Source organism: Octopus bimaculoides, chromosome 4, assembly GCF_001194135.2.
Source record: "Octopus bimaculoides isolate UCB-OBI-ISO-001 chromosome 4, ASM119413v2, whole genome shotgun sequence".
NCBI classification, from domain to species: Eukaryota; Metazoa; Mollusca; class Cephalopoda; order Octopoda; family Octopodidae; genus Octopus; species Octopus bimaculoides.
The window spans coordinates 64,501,043-64,516,757 of NC_068984.1; the positions used below are offsets into that span (position 1 = coordinate 64,501,043).

General features: G+C 32.8%; 1 protein-coding gene across 9 annotated transcripts in view; it reads right to left on the minus strand.

Annotated features, from left to right (window-relative positions):
- Positions 1 to 44: 44 nt before the first annotated feature.
- The window catches only part of LOC106882502 (bone morphogenetic protein 1), a 987,136-nt gene continuing 971,465 nt past the window's right edge, over positions 45 to 15,715 (minus strand). For 7 of the 9 annotated variants that reach the window (XM_052967135.1, XM_052967137.1, XM_052967143.1 and 4 more), the window contains 4 exons: positions 12,634 to 12,672; positions 7,357 to 7,528; positions 6,072 to 6,292; positions 45 to 2,824 (listed from right to left, as the gene is read on the minus strand). In XM_052967135.1, coding sequence (XP_052823095.1) covers positions 2,700 to 2,824; positions 6,072 to 6,292; positions 7,357 to 7,528; positions 12,634 to 12,672 — 557 coding nt within the window. In that variant the 3' untranslated portion in view covers positions 45 to 2,699. The remainder of the gene's footprint in view (positions 2,825 to 6,071; positions 6,293 to 7,356; positions 7,529 to 12,633; positions 12,673 to 15,715) is intronic. The other 2 variants (XM_052967144.1, XM_052967136.1) reach the window with 1 other exon arrangement.

A 15,715-nucleotide genomic window follows, 5' to 3' on the forward strand; every position in this document is an offset into this window, starting at 1 on the left:
ACAGCAGTTCAATCATTTTGACTTCATACTTGATTGTTTATTCATTTTCTTTTTTTTTCTTTTCTTTTTTACCTTTCAAAATTCTGTTTCGATTTGAAGTTTCTTTTATTTTTCTTCTTGATTTTATTTTGTTGAATATATATATTATTTTTTTTTCTTTTGAAAACATATAAAGCAAGTTGATGAACATTATCACTATTTCACATCATATCAGATGCTAGTTTTTGATATAAATTTGTTTTGTTTCTAAATATAAACCCAACCAGCAAATCTACAATGGATCAGGTCAAGTTATGTTGTTTAAAAAAAAAATATATATATAGATAAAAACAAAATGGGGAAAAAGAAAAAAAAACAACCACTTATTGGTTCATAATACATAACTAAAAATTAAAATAGTAAAGAAATGAAATCAACACAAGTATCTAGAAAGTAGCCACACTTGAAAACCCTCGAATCTTCCAATTGAGATGTGAAACCATTTGGCTTGCTTTATAAGTTTTAAACTAATTTAAATAATTTTTCCCCTCTCTCTGTACTTATTAACTTTCTATTGCTCTCTCTGTATATCTGTCTATCTAGCTATCTATATATATATACACATGTACATATATATACTTATATCATTATTTGAATTATGATGTAGAAGATATCCAATAATTTCACAAGTAATGATGTTCAGTCCCAGCAAACAGATAATTTATTAAATCTCACTGTTATGAATCACCATCATTTGCATTGTGTTTTTGCTAAGGATTAACTGCTTTATTAATATTTTAATTATTTGATTTTAAGTTTCAATCTACTCGATTTAGTTAAATTAAGCATTTAAATTATTAAAGATTATCACTTTTTAATAATTTCTTCCTATTTCACTACATACATCTTAATTTGTTTTTAGATTAATAATATTGTTGTTATTATTTCCTTATGAGCACCAGTGTAATTTTTATTTCTTCACTTTCTCATTTTACTACATTTCCTAATATTTAGTATCTCATGATTTCTTTAGTTAGTAATCACTTATATTAATTTATTCACGTTTTTTTTTTTTCTCCTTTCAGCTATAAAATAACAATCTAGTATTCTAGATTTCTAGTTTGAAGCTTAGAACCAAATCTGGTACCTGATGAGAGTTCAGTTGTGATACAGTTCTAATGAATCCCGTGATTGCAGGCATTCGCATGTCTTTGAGCGGAAATGCCATTTTGCCTGAAAAACTCACCGCAAAGAAGCATATCTTCCTGCATTTCGGTGATGACCTTTTGGCAAGGTTTTTAATATTTACTTTCCATTTTTTTTTTCTTTCCTGGATTGTATAAATTATTCTGTTATGATAATGATTCATTTATTGGTTATAGTTGTGGCTTTCCATGTAATATTTGTATTTCTTCTTTATGTGATGAAGAATTTGACAAGGATGTGCAGGTAGAACAGAGAAAAAACATATTTTCTCCACCTTTCCTTAAGCAATTATTATTTATTGATTTCTGTGTGTTTTTTTTTATGTTTTATAAGAAAACAAATTTCCTTAATATTATAAATGTAATGTTTCCACATGCATAGACAAAATATGTATGCAGATCTTCAACAGAAGAATAGGCTCACCATTTACAACCAGCTACCAAATCAGTGCTAGGCATGCTCCATTAGCTCTTACCTCCTTTCTTAGAGTCAAGAATATCATCTTTTCTTTTATTTTCTTTCAGCTATACCACACAACTAACTCAGAATCTTCTCCAAAGAGTTCAGAATCGAATATGTTAGTACTTAGTAAATAATTATCATCAATTAAAAACAAAAAATTGTTTTATATAATATGCTTTATTTTGCAAATTTTATAAAATTAAAAATGCTTTTTCTTGTTAGGTAAGTTTGGTTATTCTAACTTTTCTTGTATTAAAACTCATGCAAATTAAGATATTTAATCTATATATAATTATTTATCTATTTGTATTTCATTTACCTAATCACAGTAAAAATTAATCTAATATTTTGGTATTATTGAAAACAACTTTGTTAATGTCTTCAAGACATTTTTAATATTTTGCTTTCAGTTCTTTTGAAGTTAATATACTTAGGCACTAAGATTCTTCTTAAAACATTAAAATACATTATTATTGTTATTGTTTAGGTTCATAGACAAAATTAAGAAAGAAAAAAGGCAACAATTTTCTGTCTTTAAATTCCAGTAATAAAAATAGTGAATTTGGATTTAAAGCAGAAAATCAAAAATTAAGTAATAAATTTTGAGGGGCTGGGATAACTTATGCTAAAAACTGAAAAACAAAACACAAGGATATATATGTAATATACGTGTATGTATATGTCTGTATATACATGTTTATATACATGCATATATATGTGTATATATATATATGTGTGTGTATATACATGCATGCATATACGTGTATGTGTATATAAATTTTTCCTTTCTTCTGTAAATTAGTATTTCATTTCTATGGATTTGGATAATATATAAGATCATAGAGGAAAACCCCTAAAAACCTATCTTATTTCTGATGATAGTTGTTGGGTAGGAGATTATAGAGCATGTAAGCCTCTTTGAGGCCTACATATTATTCTGATGGTTGTGGGTAGGTAATATGGATCAGAACTCTGTGAAGCATGCAGCTGATTAGTTCAATATTTGTATATATTTTTTTCTTTGACATCCAAAGCAGGTGGCATTAAAACGGTCACAACAGAAAAAATACAAGTAGACATAAGATACTCGTCCATTGTTGGCTGTGTTCATATAAAGAACAGCTATCACCACCAATAGTGTATGTTCTTGGAGCTTTACTTGTTTTAGGTACATCTGCTGGAAAAAAAGGTAGAGATGGAAAAAAGGAAACTCGGTTAATAGTGTTAAAAATAGAACAGAAACACATATATATATATACACACATTTGTAAGTATATGAATATGATAATGCTTATGGAAACCTGACCCCCAGAGATCACTGCAAATGTGATCTGGCTGCCAGGGCTCATGTACTCCTTATTGAATCCCCTTTGGTACCACTGCTCTATTTCCTGGAAGATAATACTCCACATCTACAGTGCATTGGCCTTCTCTATTCTCCTGTATGGAGCAGAAATGTGGCCCCTCTCAAAGATATTAGCAAAGAGGATTGACAGCTTTGATAGCAAAACCCTGAGAACCAGTGAGAGCATCAGGTGGTACCATCACGTTTCCAACAAAGAACTGCATGCATGCATCAGCCCGCAGCCTCCCATCTCATAGCTATCTGTCACATGCACTGGTATGGATATGTCCTCTGTCTCCCACGAGATCATCCTACCAGGGATTTACTCTCATCCAACACGTCAGTGCAGGTTGGAAGAGGCCTCATGGCAGGCCCTGCACATGTCTGAATGTATATTGGAGAAGATCTCCAGAGGCACAATGTCACCTTGAAAGATGCTGAGGGGCTGGGATGTGATTTTCAGCAATGAAGAGCACTGATGGACCTGGCAGGTTCTATGCATGATCAAGCAAGAGCATGAAGCAAGCAAGCATTATAGAAACAGACACCTGAATGTGTAAACATGTCTTGCTTCAAACTAAAGCTGTGTGGACAAAATATTAACCTTATCACGAAGTAATTGCATTTCATTTATGAAAATGCTGGAGTGGAGATAAATGATAGCGTACAAGAAGTAAGGTAGAAAGGATCCTTAACCAAATTCCTCACAGGCAAGAGACAGCAATACAAATTCTTCTGGGTTGAGTAATAGTGACAGCAGGGGTGGAGTAGGCATATTGTTAGTTGAAAAAGTGATTCAGACAGTCAGGATATTTGAAAGGATAATTCAGACGGGGCTAATTATAGGTAACTTAACCATGATGGTTATCTCTGCATATGCACCACAGGCAAGATTGACAGTGATTTCAACAGACATTATTGGCCAATATATTTATCAATAGCCTATGTAGCATAAAAGCTGTGGATGTGGTTCAAAATATGAAGAGGATGTAAGGTTTGTGGAGTTGTGCAATGCAATCAATCTAACAATTTGCTACACACATTTTAGGAAACCAGCCAATTGCCTCATCACCTACCAATCTGGTGAACACACAAGTCGGATTACATTCTCACTAGAAAGTGGAACAGAAGAGCTACTGTAAATACCAAAACCTTTTCTGACAAAGAATGCAATACACAACACATATAAGTGGCTAGGCAGGCATAGAAATGCAAGGCAAAAAGGAGTAAGATATGTAAACTAAAAGATGCTTTAATTGGGAACAGATTTGCAGAAACTCCAAATGATGCATTAACAGCAATAACTACATACTGAGAGAAACATGTGGCTGGAGCAGAGAAACATGTGGCTGGAGCAGAGAAACATGTGGCTGGAGCAGAGAAACATGTGGCTGGAGCAGAGTCCCAACCAAGCCAAAAATAACATCACTGAATAATACAGGTCATAGTACAGAAACAGCCAATAGAGAAATTTGGAAAGCCAGGAAGTTAAGTGGTAGTAAGGAGCATTATCAAATGGCTAGAAAAGCAGCTATGTGACAGGTATATTTAGTTAAGGGTGAATTAGGAAGGGAGAAATTGGCACATCTGCGATGTGAGGATCAGAGGCATGAAATGTTAACGATTAGAAGACAACGTGGAGAGAGAACAGTAACGTATCTAAGTACCACAAGTATGTAGTTACCAATATATAGTAGAATTATATATTCCCAATATGCATTTGTACCAACTTCTAGAAATAATACTTGATTTTATGAAATATAAAAGATTAAGCAATGTATTTATACCATATAACATCTTAATTAAGCAGCATATTCTATAGAACAATAATTTGGCTGCCTAAAAAAAAAATCACTCTTATTTGCTGTAAAGCTCCTCTGGACCCTAAAAGGAATCATGTGGATAATGCTTTGTGAAAGATGGTGCAGCTACTTAGTGATTTGATTAACATCCAGTGAAAATGTATGTCACTTATATAAATCCCCAAAGGTAGAATGTACTAATGTTTTACAGATGTTTATCTTATCATGAAAATTACATCTAATAAGGTATTTTACTTGGAAATTCAAAATTGCTTAACCATTAGCTTTATTATTTTCATTGTTATTATTTTTTTATTTTTTATTTTACCCATTTTGCTCCCTATGTTATGTGCTGGCTATCCATTTACTTCAAGAATGTAGAGCAAACCTGATCCAAATCATGACATACTTTATTCTAATTAGATATAAGTATTATTTAAAAGTAATTTATATGGGAAGTTTTCAACTATTTACTTTGGCTTTAGACACACACACACACACACACACACACACACACACACAAAACAAAAATGTTTAAATATTTTCATTAAATCAGACTGATTTGATATCTGATCATCATCAAGTGATACTGGATGTATGCATAGCACAAGACTGGATTCAAACTTGGAACCTTTATTTCTAAATGGCAATCAGAGATAAACTTATCAAAACATTTTTCATCTTCAAAGATGAGCTTAAGTCTGATATATAAATTTAACATCTTATCTCAGACATTTAGACATTTCCAAGTTCCAATGAATTAATGTCTTGTATTACACTCTTTTTACTATTTGAAATGTTAAATGGATAAAAATTGATCTTACTGTGGGATATTTTCACATTTATTGTATTCAAAATAATGTTCAAGGGCAAAAAATCTCTAAATCAAAGTGATGTATTCAATTTTGATATGGTTTTTAAATGTGAAACTGGATATTAATACTTGTTTGCTAAAACAATTAATTTTGAAAGGGAGCAGCAAAACTGGTTTATCTTTTTCAATCTTTAGATAAATGGTAAAGATTACTGTTACAATACGCTTTAAAGTATATATTTATAGGATAGATTTTTGTGAAATTATATACATTATTTCACAAATATTTTAAGCTATAAGTTGGCTTTACATGAAGGAATTCAAAATGATCAATGAAAGATGAAGGAACAAAGTTCAAGGGCATTATATTGGCCTTTAGTGACAATGTAATACAAATAGCATTAAACAATGACATTTAATTTTAGTGGAAAACAGTATATAAATAACATTTTTGGACACTTACGTAACTGTTTATTGTTTGTTTGTACAAATCTATATTTTGCCATGAAACCAAGGGCATCATAGATGCCATTAGATTTGAATGTGACTTTGAAAAATTCGCCATCGGACTTGACCGTATTATTCTTCCCCGTTCTCAAACCACAGAACCGATCCATTTTTCTATCTTGTGTGGTGAAGAAGTTAGAGAAAGAAACATAATCACTTTTATGTTCTTCGTCACAGCTGAAAGGAAGAAAGGAAAGGAAATGAATTAATATTATGAAACTGAAAAATTAAGTTTCTGTAAATATACTGGTACTGCAAAAATAAAAATAATTTTGTAAATGTCCTTGTTCTGCTTCTACTTTACTATTTGTAGTCTTAAAATGATAAAAATTAAACCCTTACTTTATAACAAGTTCACATTTGTTTAATGCATTTTATACAATGTTCCTTTATACAAAGAGCCCTTCTTTTACATATGCTCTTGTCATTTTATCCATGTTTGTATATTTTATGTTTTATATGCAACAGTTTCAAATTTGAATAGAGTAGAATATCATGGAATAGAATTAAAATAATTCTATTATATAATATTCTAATATATTCAAATTGGATGGTAGGAGATAATTATTTTTCTCCTGGACACAACAATGGACATTCTCCATATAATATTCAGTAGAGTGACTATTATAGTTAAAATTTCCCACAGCTTTGAAGTAGTTTGTTGAATTATAAGATAATTAAATGATAACCCATTTCTAGTTGCCAAATAGTGAGATTAAAGACTTTCTCACATTCCAGTTGTAAAACATCTTAGCTGCTCTTAATTAAAATGGCAAAACCAGGCTATCATAAAACCGAATGTTACAGTATTTAGTTGTAGCTCTGTCAAGTTGGCTTTCAAATGCTGCAGAGATCAAATGTACCTCCATCCATCAACGATTGATAAAATAAATATCAATAATTCAATTAATTATCCCACCCAAGCCACCAAAAATATTGGATTTGTTTCTACTTAAAATAAATCAATATGTGAATATCACAAAAGGAAATTTCTTAATTTCCACATATTTAGTACATTTTGTGGGGAGAAATTAGAAATTTTAATTGAATAAAATTTAAGAACTCTTGCCACAAATCCTACAGATTAATAGTCCACTTACAGTAACATTACATGGATGATTGTGGATGTAATGTTTTCTAGACATTTTCCGTTCAATATTTGATGTTGTAAGAATGTAAATTCAAGAAACCATTTTATCTTAACAGCTACTAAAATAAGAAATGAGAGCATTTTTACTTACTTTGGTTTAACACCATCAACTTCAAATTTTGTGAAGTCAATTATTACTTTTTCACCTTTCTGACCATAAAACAGATAGTGACATTCCGTTATTCTTGGGTATTTTCCTGGATAATTTGGTGAAGTGAAAAACCCAGAAGATGCTAAAATACTCTTATAGTTGAACCCACATACTGAAAAGAGCAAGAAATAGAGGTTATTATAAAATTCTTTTGATATATATGTATATATATATATATATATACTTGGAGTAGACTTATTTTATATTTGTTTCAGATATCTTTTAAGAAAATAGATAAAAGAATAAAACAAATCTAAGTGATAAACTTAAAATGTACATTAAATAAAAGATGATAAAATTGGGGAAGAACTATTGACTTTGGTTCAAATATAAATATAGCCTAGATGCTTTATAATCTAGAATAAACACTACACAAGTGGGATAAGCTGCAAAAGTTTTAAAACTGGTATCAGAATTTTCAGGAGAAGCATACACTTTATAGTTGAGTGGTTAGAAGACACTGAATTGTAAGTAATACTTATTTCTTCTTGTAATGGCTCAGAACTAATGGAAGAATGTGCTTTATAAGTTTGAACTGAATATGTTTGGTGTAACAGGATTATGTTTTAGAAACTCTCTCCCTTACTCTCTCTCTCTCTCCTCAGAGTTAAAATGATTGCAGCTTTTTCTAGTCCCAAAGAACTGTTTGCATTGCACAATAATAATCATCATCATTTAACATCTGTTTTCTATACTACCAAGGGTTGGACATTCTATATGATATTTTACACAATGATCAACGTTCCGTTATCTTTTACTTGCTTCAGTCATTAGACTGTGGCCATGCTGGGACTCTGCATGATCCACCTCAGGACTTTTTTAAAGCCTGCTACTTATTCTATCAGTCTCTTTTACCAAACTGTTGAGTTACAGGGATGTAAGTACACCAACATGTAAGCGAAAAAATATTTATTAGGCTTCTTTCAGATTCCATCTGCCATATCCACTTACAAGGTGTTGGTTAGCCCAAGGTTACAGTAGAAAACAGTTGTTCAAGGTGCCACACAGTAGGACTGACCCCAGAACCAAGTGGTTGGGAAGCAAACTGCTCACCACACAGCTACACCTGTGTCTACATTGGGTACTTTTCCTTCAATAGATATTCATAACATTATAATTTTTCAGATTATTATATTCATTTGTAATGATTTAATATAAATTAATATCTAAACTAAATTTCAGTTTCCAATTATTAGTATCAGGTGCTGCCTTAATACTGCATGGAATTGTTTGTATAAGATTCCTATTTTGAATCTAGTCTTGTACTATAGACACATTCAGTAATAAGGTACCTGATGAGTCAGATAAAAGCAACTAAAACAGAGCAGATGTAAGCATTTAAAGAAAAAAATCTTTCATCTTTCTAGACGAGATTAACAGTTCAACTAATTACATATAATCTTATTAACAACTCATCTCAGACATTTAAATTCATGTTTCTTCAGATATCATGGTTTATAGAGTTTCTGACATCTGCAATTTACACTCACAGATGGTTGAGATCTGGTGAGAATGAAGTCATAGTGAATCCCAACTCTCCTTATATCATAGCTTCCAAATAACAAATATAATAAAAAACAAAAAGAAGAAATATCAAATAAGAAGGAACTTATGATGGAAAATAACTTATTCAGTTTCCCTTCATCAACACCACGAAAATAGACCACAGCTGTGAATTACAAACTTGACTCTAGTGAGACAAACTTGACTCCACAAAATGGAAAGCACCAAATGCTAATTTACTTTTCCCTCACTAGCTTGAACTGGACAAAGACTTATTATTGAGATATTATTTTACCTATACTGTTGCTAACACTTACAAGCTTTCCATGTAAGGGATTTTTTTTTATTTCACCTGTCTTTGAAAGGGGAATTCATCAACAAGAAGGTCAACATAATGTCATTGTTTTGCTCAAATGGCTTCATTCAAAAATGTGGATTGTATACTTTCACACATACCTTTGCACACACTCATATGTACCTCAATTTAGTTTCTGTTGACCTATACCAACTCACAGGACATGAAGTTTCATGTACATGAATCATTTACTTAAGAGCACAATGTCTTTTTTGGTCTATGAATTGAACCCATCACCTTAAGGTCACGATCTTTATATTTTAATAAATACACTTCGTTATCTCAACTTCTAGGGAGTAAAAAAATGATTCCTAATGAGCTGATAAATAACAACAAAATCCCAGTGGTTCAATCCTCATTCTAAACTGTGTCCTGGCTAATATCACAGTGAGACACAGCGATATAAGTCCATACATACATGGATGTATGTATGTATTTATTTGTGTGTGTGTGTGTGTGTGTGTTTGTGTGTGTGTGTGTGTGTTTGTGTGTGTGTGTGTGTTTGTGTGTGTGTGTTTGTGTGTGTGCTTGTGTGCTTGTGTGTGTGTGTGTGTGTGTAGTGCAGTTGTTTATTCAAAACTGGTACAATGGTAGTATTTTAGTTCATGTATACCATTATGATTTGCATTGTGTACTACACATATGTGTATAAACATATGAGTGCATGTTGATAAAAATATGCACTCATATATATGTATATACAGGGTGCAGTGAATAAATTGTCTTCTACATTAAGCAAAAATGAAAATAACACTGACATCTCATTTTAGCAGATATATTTACCAAAATTACATAAAAATACCTTGAAATACTAAAGAGTAAATGTATTCAATAAAATAGCCATTGGCTTCAATCACAGCCTTTAGACGACTTCTGAATTTCCTGCAACTCTTCTGGATGGTTTCCTTGTTTAAGTCAGTGAATGCAGCCATAATCCTTGCCATCAGTTCATGTTTGGTCTTACAAGGAGTTTTGTGGCTCTCTCACTCAACTGCACCCCACACATGATAATCAAGGGAGTAGCAGTCTGGGGAGCTAGGTGGTCAGATGTTAGAGGTGATGCGGTCACAGAAATTTCTGAGAGTCATGACCGGGTTCTCCTGCTTGTGTGGCATGGTGCAGAGTCTGTTGCCAGACATAGGATCTTCCAACAGCCACCCTCTTGATCCAGGACAGCACTACCTCCTCCAGGCCTCCATGTTGAGTCTGGGAAGATGAATGGATGCATAACATCACCATCACTCCAAACACCATGATGTTGACTGGATGTTGATTTTTGTCACTCTTGGTACATGTTTTGGGGACATGGCAAGCCAACAGTTGTATGAGTTCACCATCTGATCCCACCAGAAGCTTTTCTCATCTGAGAAAAACCAAAACATGTCTGGTTGGATGGAATGCTTGAGTTTGTTCAAAGGCTTTGTAGTGTGGTCTTCCCTCTTGTCCATGATGGCTTGGGATAAAAATTGGCCCTTTCTCCTGTTGTATGAGGAATACCAAATGTCTTCATGCATTACCTGCCTGATAAGAAACTCAGACACTCCCATGTCTCTGGCAATGGACTTGACTAACTTGGAGGAATCATGGCCTTGATATCATCAACAAATTCAGGAGTTCTTTTCTGATCAGAACAATCAGAGTGAGTTTTCCAAGCTGCCATACCTTTGAAATCACCATTAGACTAATCCAACTCTTTTTGAATTCTCTGCACTGTCCTCAGATAGACACCCAAACACTCTGAAATGTTTGTATTGCCAAGCAGTACAGCATATCATTTCCAAATTTCTGGCAGAGTGAATTCCATCATTGTGCTGTTTTTCTCACAGATGGTGCCCAGCTGACCCTACTATATTGTGTAATCAACAAAATCAAAAACAAATGATGCACCTGCATGAAATTAAAGCTATAAAATGGCGACAATTTACCCATTACACCCTGTATATATGTGTGTGTGTATGTATAATATAATGATATAATGGAGAGGCATGAATTCTTAAAAGCTATTAATATGCATACATACATACATATATGTGTGTGTGTGTGTGTGTGTGTGTGTGTGTATATATAAAATGCAAACAGAACTAATTAAAGAAATCAACTAAAGCATATTTTAAAGACTAATAACAGTTATGTCTGATGGTAAGTAGTGACCTACAAATAGCTACATTGACAACAAAATACATTAATGCTAAATAATCTGCCAAAACATAATTTGCCTTGTAACTAGCTTTGAAAATCTGAAAAAAATAAAATCTCAGTATCTGCCAAATAGTGTTCTACTAAAAATACAAAAAGCTTGGCTGATAGATTAAAATGACAGCACTTATGTGTAAAGCCATAAAAAATTAGAACAATCTTGGAAATGCATTGACTTGTATCAGCTTGCTGTGACATACTTTATGCTATTAAGGAGGATTATTTTGTTTGTTTGCTTTTTTAGTTTTCATTAATTTCTGCAGATAGCTTATGAAGTTGCCTAGCTAAGTTGGGATAAGTGATTTTTGCATGTTTACAAGTATGTCAAACGGCATAGAATAACTCTCAGCTTAGTGTAATGCTATATGAAAACCAAAGTAGGGCAGGAGTTTTTGGTTGGGTGTGTATATGTGTGTTTCATAAATTTTTGTCTATTTTACCATGCTGCACAGGTTAGATGAATGTGTTGAGTGTTATTTTTTTAGAGTTGGATGCCCTTCCTATCACTATCCCATATCTGTTTCTCAAGAAAGAGTGCTCTTTTCCTAATGGCTTTTACAGCACAGAGCACGTGAGATGTAAATAAACACACGCACAATGCTTCTTTTACAGACTCCATCTATCAAATCTGCTCACAAGGCTTTGATTGGCTCAGACACTTGCTCAAAGAGGTACTGAAAGCACAGTGAGCTTCTTGACACAGCCATGCCTGTACCTTATATTTATAATGGTTAACAATGTCCAGAGCCTAGCATTGGATCCTATAACGTTGAACAGATGAAAGATTAACAGGATGTGAATCTATTGCAGATAGCATTTGCTAAAGACTTATTTATATCTGTTACAATTATATGAACCAATTCACTTTCAATGACCAATGCAGATATATAATGAGGCATCTGCAATATATGAGCTTTTAGAGCTTGTGGTTCAACCCTTCATCCACTCAGCAAAGTACACATAAAGTTTATATACACACACACACACACACACACATACACACACACACACATATATATATATATATATATATATATATATATATGAGATTCAGTGATTAAATGTAAACATTCCTTTCACAGGCTCTTTTTAATGCTATTCTCATATGTTACTTTTAGTGAGATAGAAAATGTTTTTCACAATAATAACTGTTGAATACTTACAATATCTAGAATCAGGTTCACCCGTGCTAATGCCAAAATCTGTAAAAGAGAGAGAAAAAAACAGGATAAAAAAAATATTCCCTTCCATACAAAGAAATGCAATAAATTATACTATAATGAGTTCAAAGTAAAACTATTCTGAGCTGACATCAGGTTCACACAACTACCTAACCCTTGAGTGCCTCTAGCAGAATCCATTCTGTTGCCTGCAGATTTTTTCCTTTTTGCTTTATTTTCCTTCTTATCATCAACATAACATCTACTTTCCATGCTTGCATGAGTTGGATAGAATTCATTGAGGCAGATTTTTTATGGCTGAATGCTCTTCCTGTCACCAACACTTACCTGTTTCCAAGCAGGTTAATATTTCTGCAAGGCCATATATGTTTACATACACACACACACAGACACACACACATGTACAACAGGCTTCTTCCAAGACTTTAGTCAGCCCAACACTATAGTAAAAAACATTGCTACACAGTGGAAATAAACCCAAACAATATGGTTATGAAGTAAACTTCTTAATCATAAAAACCATGACTGTGCTTATGCTCATAAAGGAATTTTGCGTAATTAAGTTCTTGAAATTATCTCCCCTCTCTTTTTTAAGTGCTGCTAGCAAATGCTACAAAGTCTTCCTTTATGTTTTCCTGCCAAGAAGAAAATTAGAGTTAAGGATATCCTGCACGTATTATTTAATATATCACCCCATTACATATTTATAAATCTTCCCTTTAAAATATCTTGACTAGTTTGCTTCAGTAAACACTGAAAATAATAGCAAAAATGTTATTGATCCCTACCTCTCAATCCAAAACAAAGATTAAATCTTAAGACAGAAATTATACAAAAATTTGGATGGCCCAGAAGTAGGTTTACAGTTATTCAACTATCCCTTTTGCATTCATATATTAACAGTTTAGATCTTAATTATAAAAAAGTATGAAACCATTACACTATGCTAATTTAGTTAATTTTGTCAAGCTCCCTTTTCAGTTTGTAAGATAGAAATTTAAAAACGAAATTTAAAGTGCCTACATGATAACTGTAAAACTACTTTTGGGCCACACAAGGCTTTGGTCAACATGGAACCATGTGGTTGGGAAGCAAACTTCTCCCCACACAGCCATACCTGCACTTATCTGACAACCAAATGATTCTTTACATGTATAAATATGCACATGCACAAATGAACAATACAATTATCAATTATATTGCAATGTTTAAATGAAAACAAAACAAAAAAAAAAAAAATAAAAGTTGAAAGAGAAAAGTGAATTTTTAAAACGTGTAAAAAGAAAAATAATAAAATATCTATAATGAATTAAAAACATTTCCATTAAAAATGGAGTGCAAGAAATCAGTTAATTATCTTTTGAACACCAATAGGTAAATAATCATCATCATTTAACATCTGTCTTCCGTGCTGGCATGGGTTGGATTGTTTAGCAGGAACTGGCTAGGCAGAAGACTGCACCAGGCATGGGTTTCATGGTCGGATGCCCTTCCTAACACCATTCACCCCACAGAGTGAGGTATTATATCTATTAATATTAAGCAATGTTGTTTTCAGCAAAAAAAAACAAAAAAACAGTAGATGCACACACACATGTGTGTGTGTGTGTACAAATGTTTATGTACGAGTGTGCTTGGTTGTATGCAAGCGTGTAAATATAAAACTGCAATATTTAGAATACATATGTGTGCCTCTTTCTCGTATTCTTTATCTTTGTCAGTAAATGTGTGTGTGTGATTTGTATGTTTTATCTTTAATCTTTTATTTGTTTCAGTCATTTGACTGCAGCCATGCTGGGGCACCATCTTGAAAGGTGCAAATTGACCCCAGGGCTTATTTCTTTGAAGTCTAGTACTTATTCTACCAGTATCTTTTGATGAACTGCTAAGTTACGGAAACATAAACAAACCAACACTGGTTGTCAAGTAATGTTGAGGGGACAAACACAGACAGAAAGGCAAATACATATAGATACAACAAGCTTCTTTCAGTTTCCGTTGACCAAATCGTGTATATATATATATATATGTATATATATACATACACATACAACAGCCTTATTTCAGTTACCATCTACCAAATCTACTCACAAGGCTTTGGTCAACTCAAGGATATAGCAGAAAACAAAGTGCCACACAGTGAGACTGAACCAGGAACCATGTGGTTGGGAAGCAAGCTTTTTACCATACACCCACATCTTTCTCTCTATATATATCTATCTCTTTTTCTCCTCTCCCATCTGTTTTTATTATTTATCTGTCTACTTATCACTGAAAGAACATTTGTATGTAAATGCATGCATGCCAAATTGCAATATCTTGCATGTATATTAGCTCTTCTGTCTGTCTGTCTCTCTCTCTCACACACACACACACACACACTCTATGTCACTCTCTCTCTCTCTCTCTCTCTCTTTTGATCATTCCATAACTACAAAAGTAATGCATTAATATAATGCTTCATAGATGTTTTTTTATTCCTTAGTCTAAACAGCACCCATGAGAGACTGAGAAAGACACTAATAACGCATAACTGTGTGTGTGTTGGGGAGTGTATATGTGTGTGTTGGGGAGTGCATATGTGTGTGCATAACCAACAAAGATAAATACAAAATGAGTTAAGAAAAAGCCAACCAGAACGCCCATCATTAAACTATTATCTGTATGAAATCATGTCCACAGAAAAATATATTTCATATTTCCCTAGTTAGTAGGGTGAATGGAAAATGACTATTGCGCATAGACATTCATGCAAACATATGTGTTGCATGTCTGTGCGCATGCAAGCATTTATCTATCTATATATTCTTTTATTTGTTTCTGTCATTTGATTATGGCCTGCTGGAGCACAGCCTTGAAGTGTTTTAGTCAAACAAATTGACACCAGGACCTATTTTTTAAGCCTAGCACTAATTATATCAGTTTGTTTTGCTGAACCACTAAGTTATATGAATGTAAACACACCTACACAAGTTGTCAAGCAGTGATAGGTGTCAAATACAGACACAAAAACACACACACACATATTATATATATATATATATATATATATATATATATATAT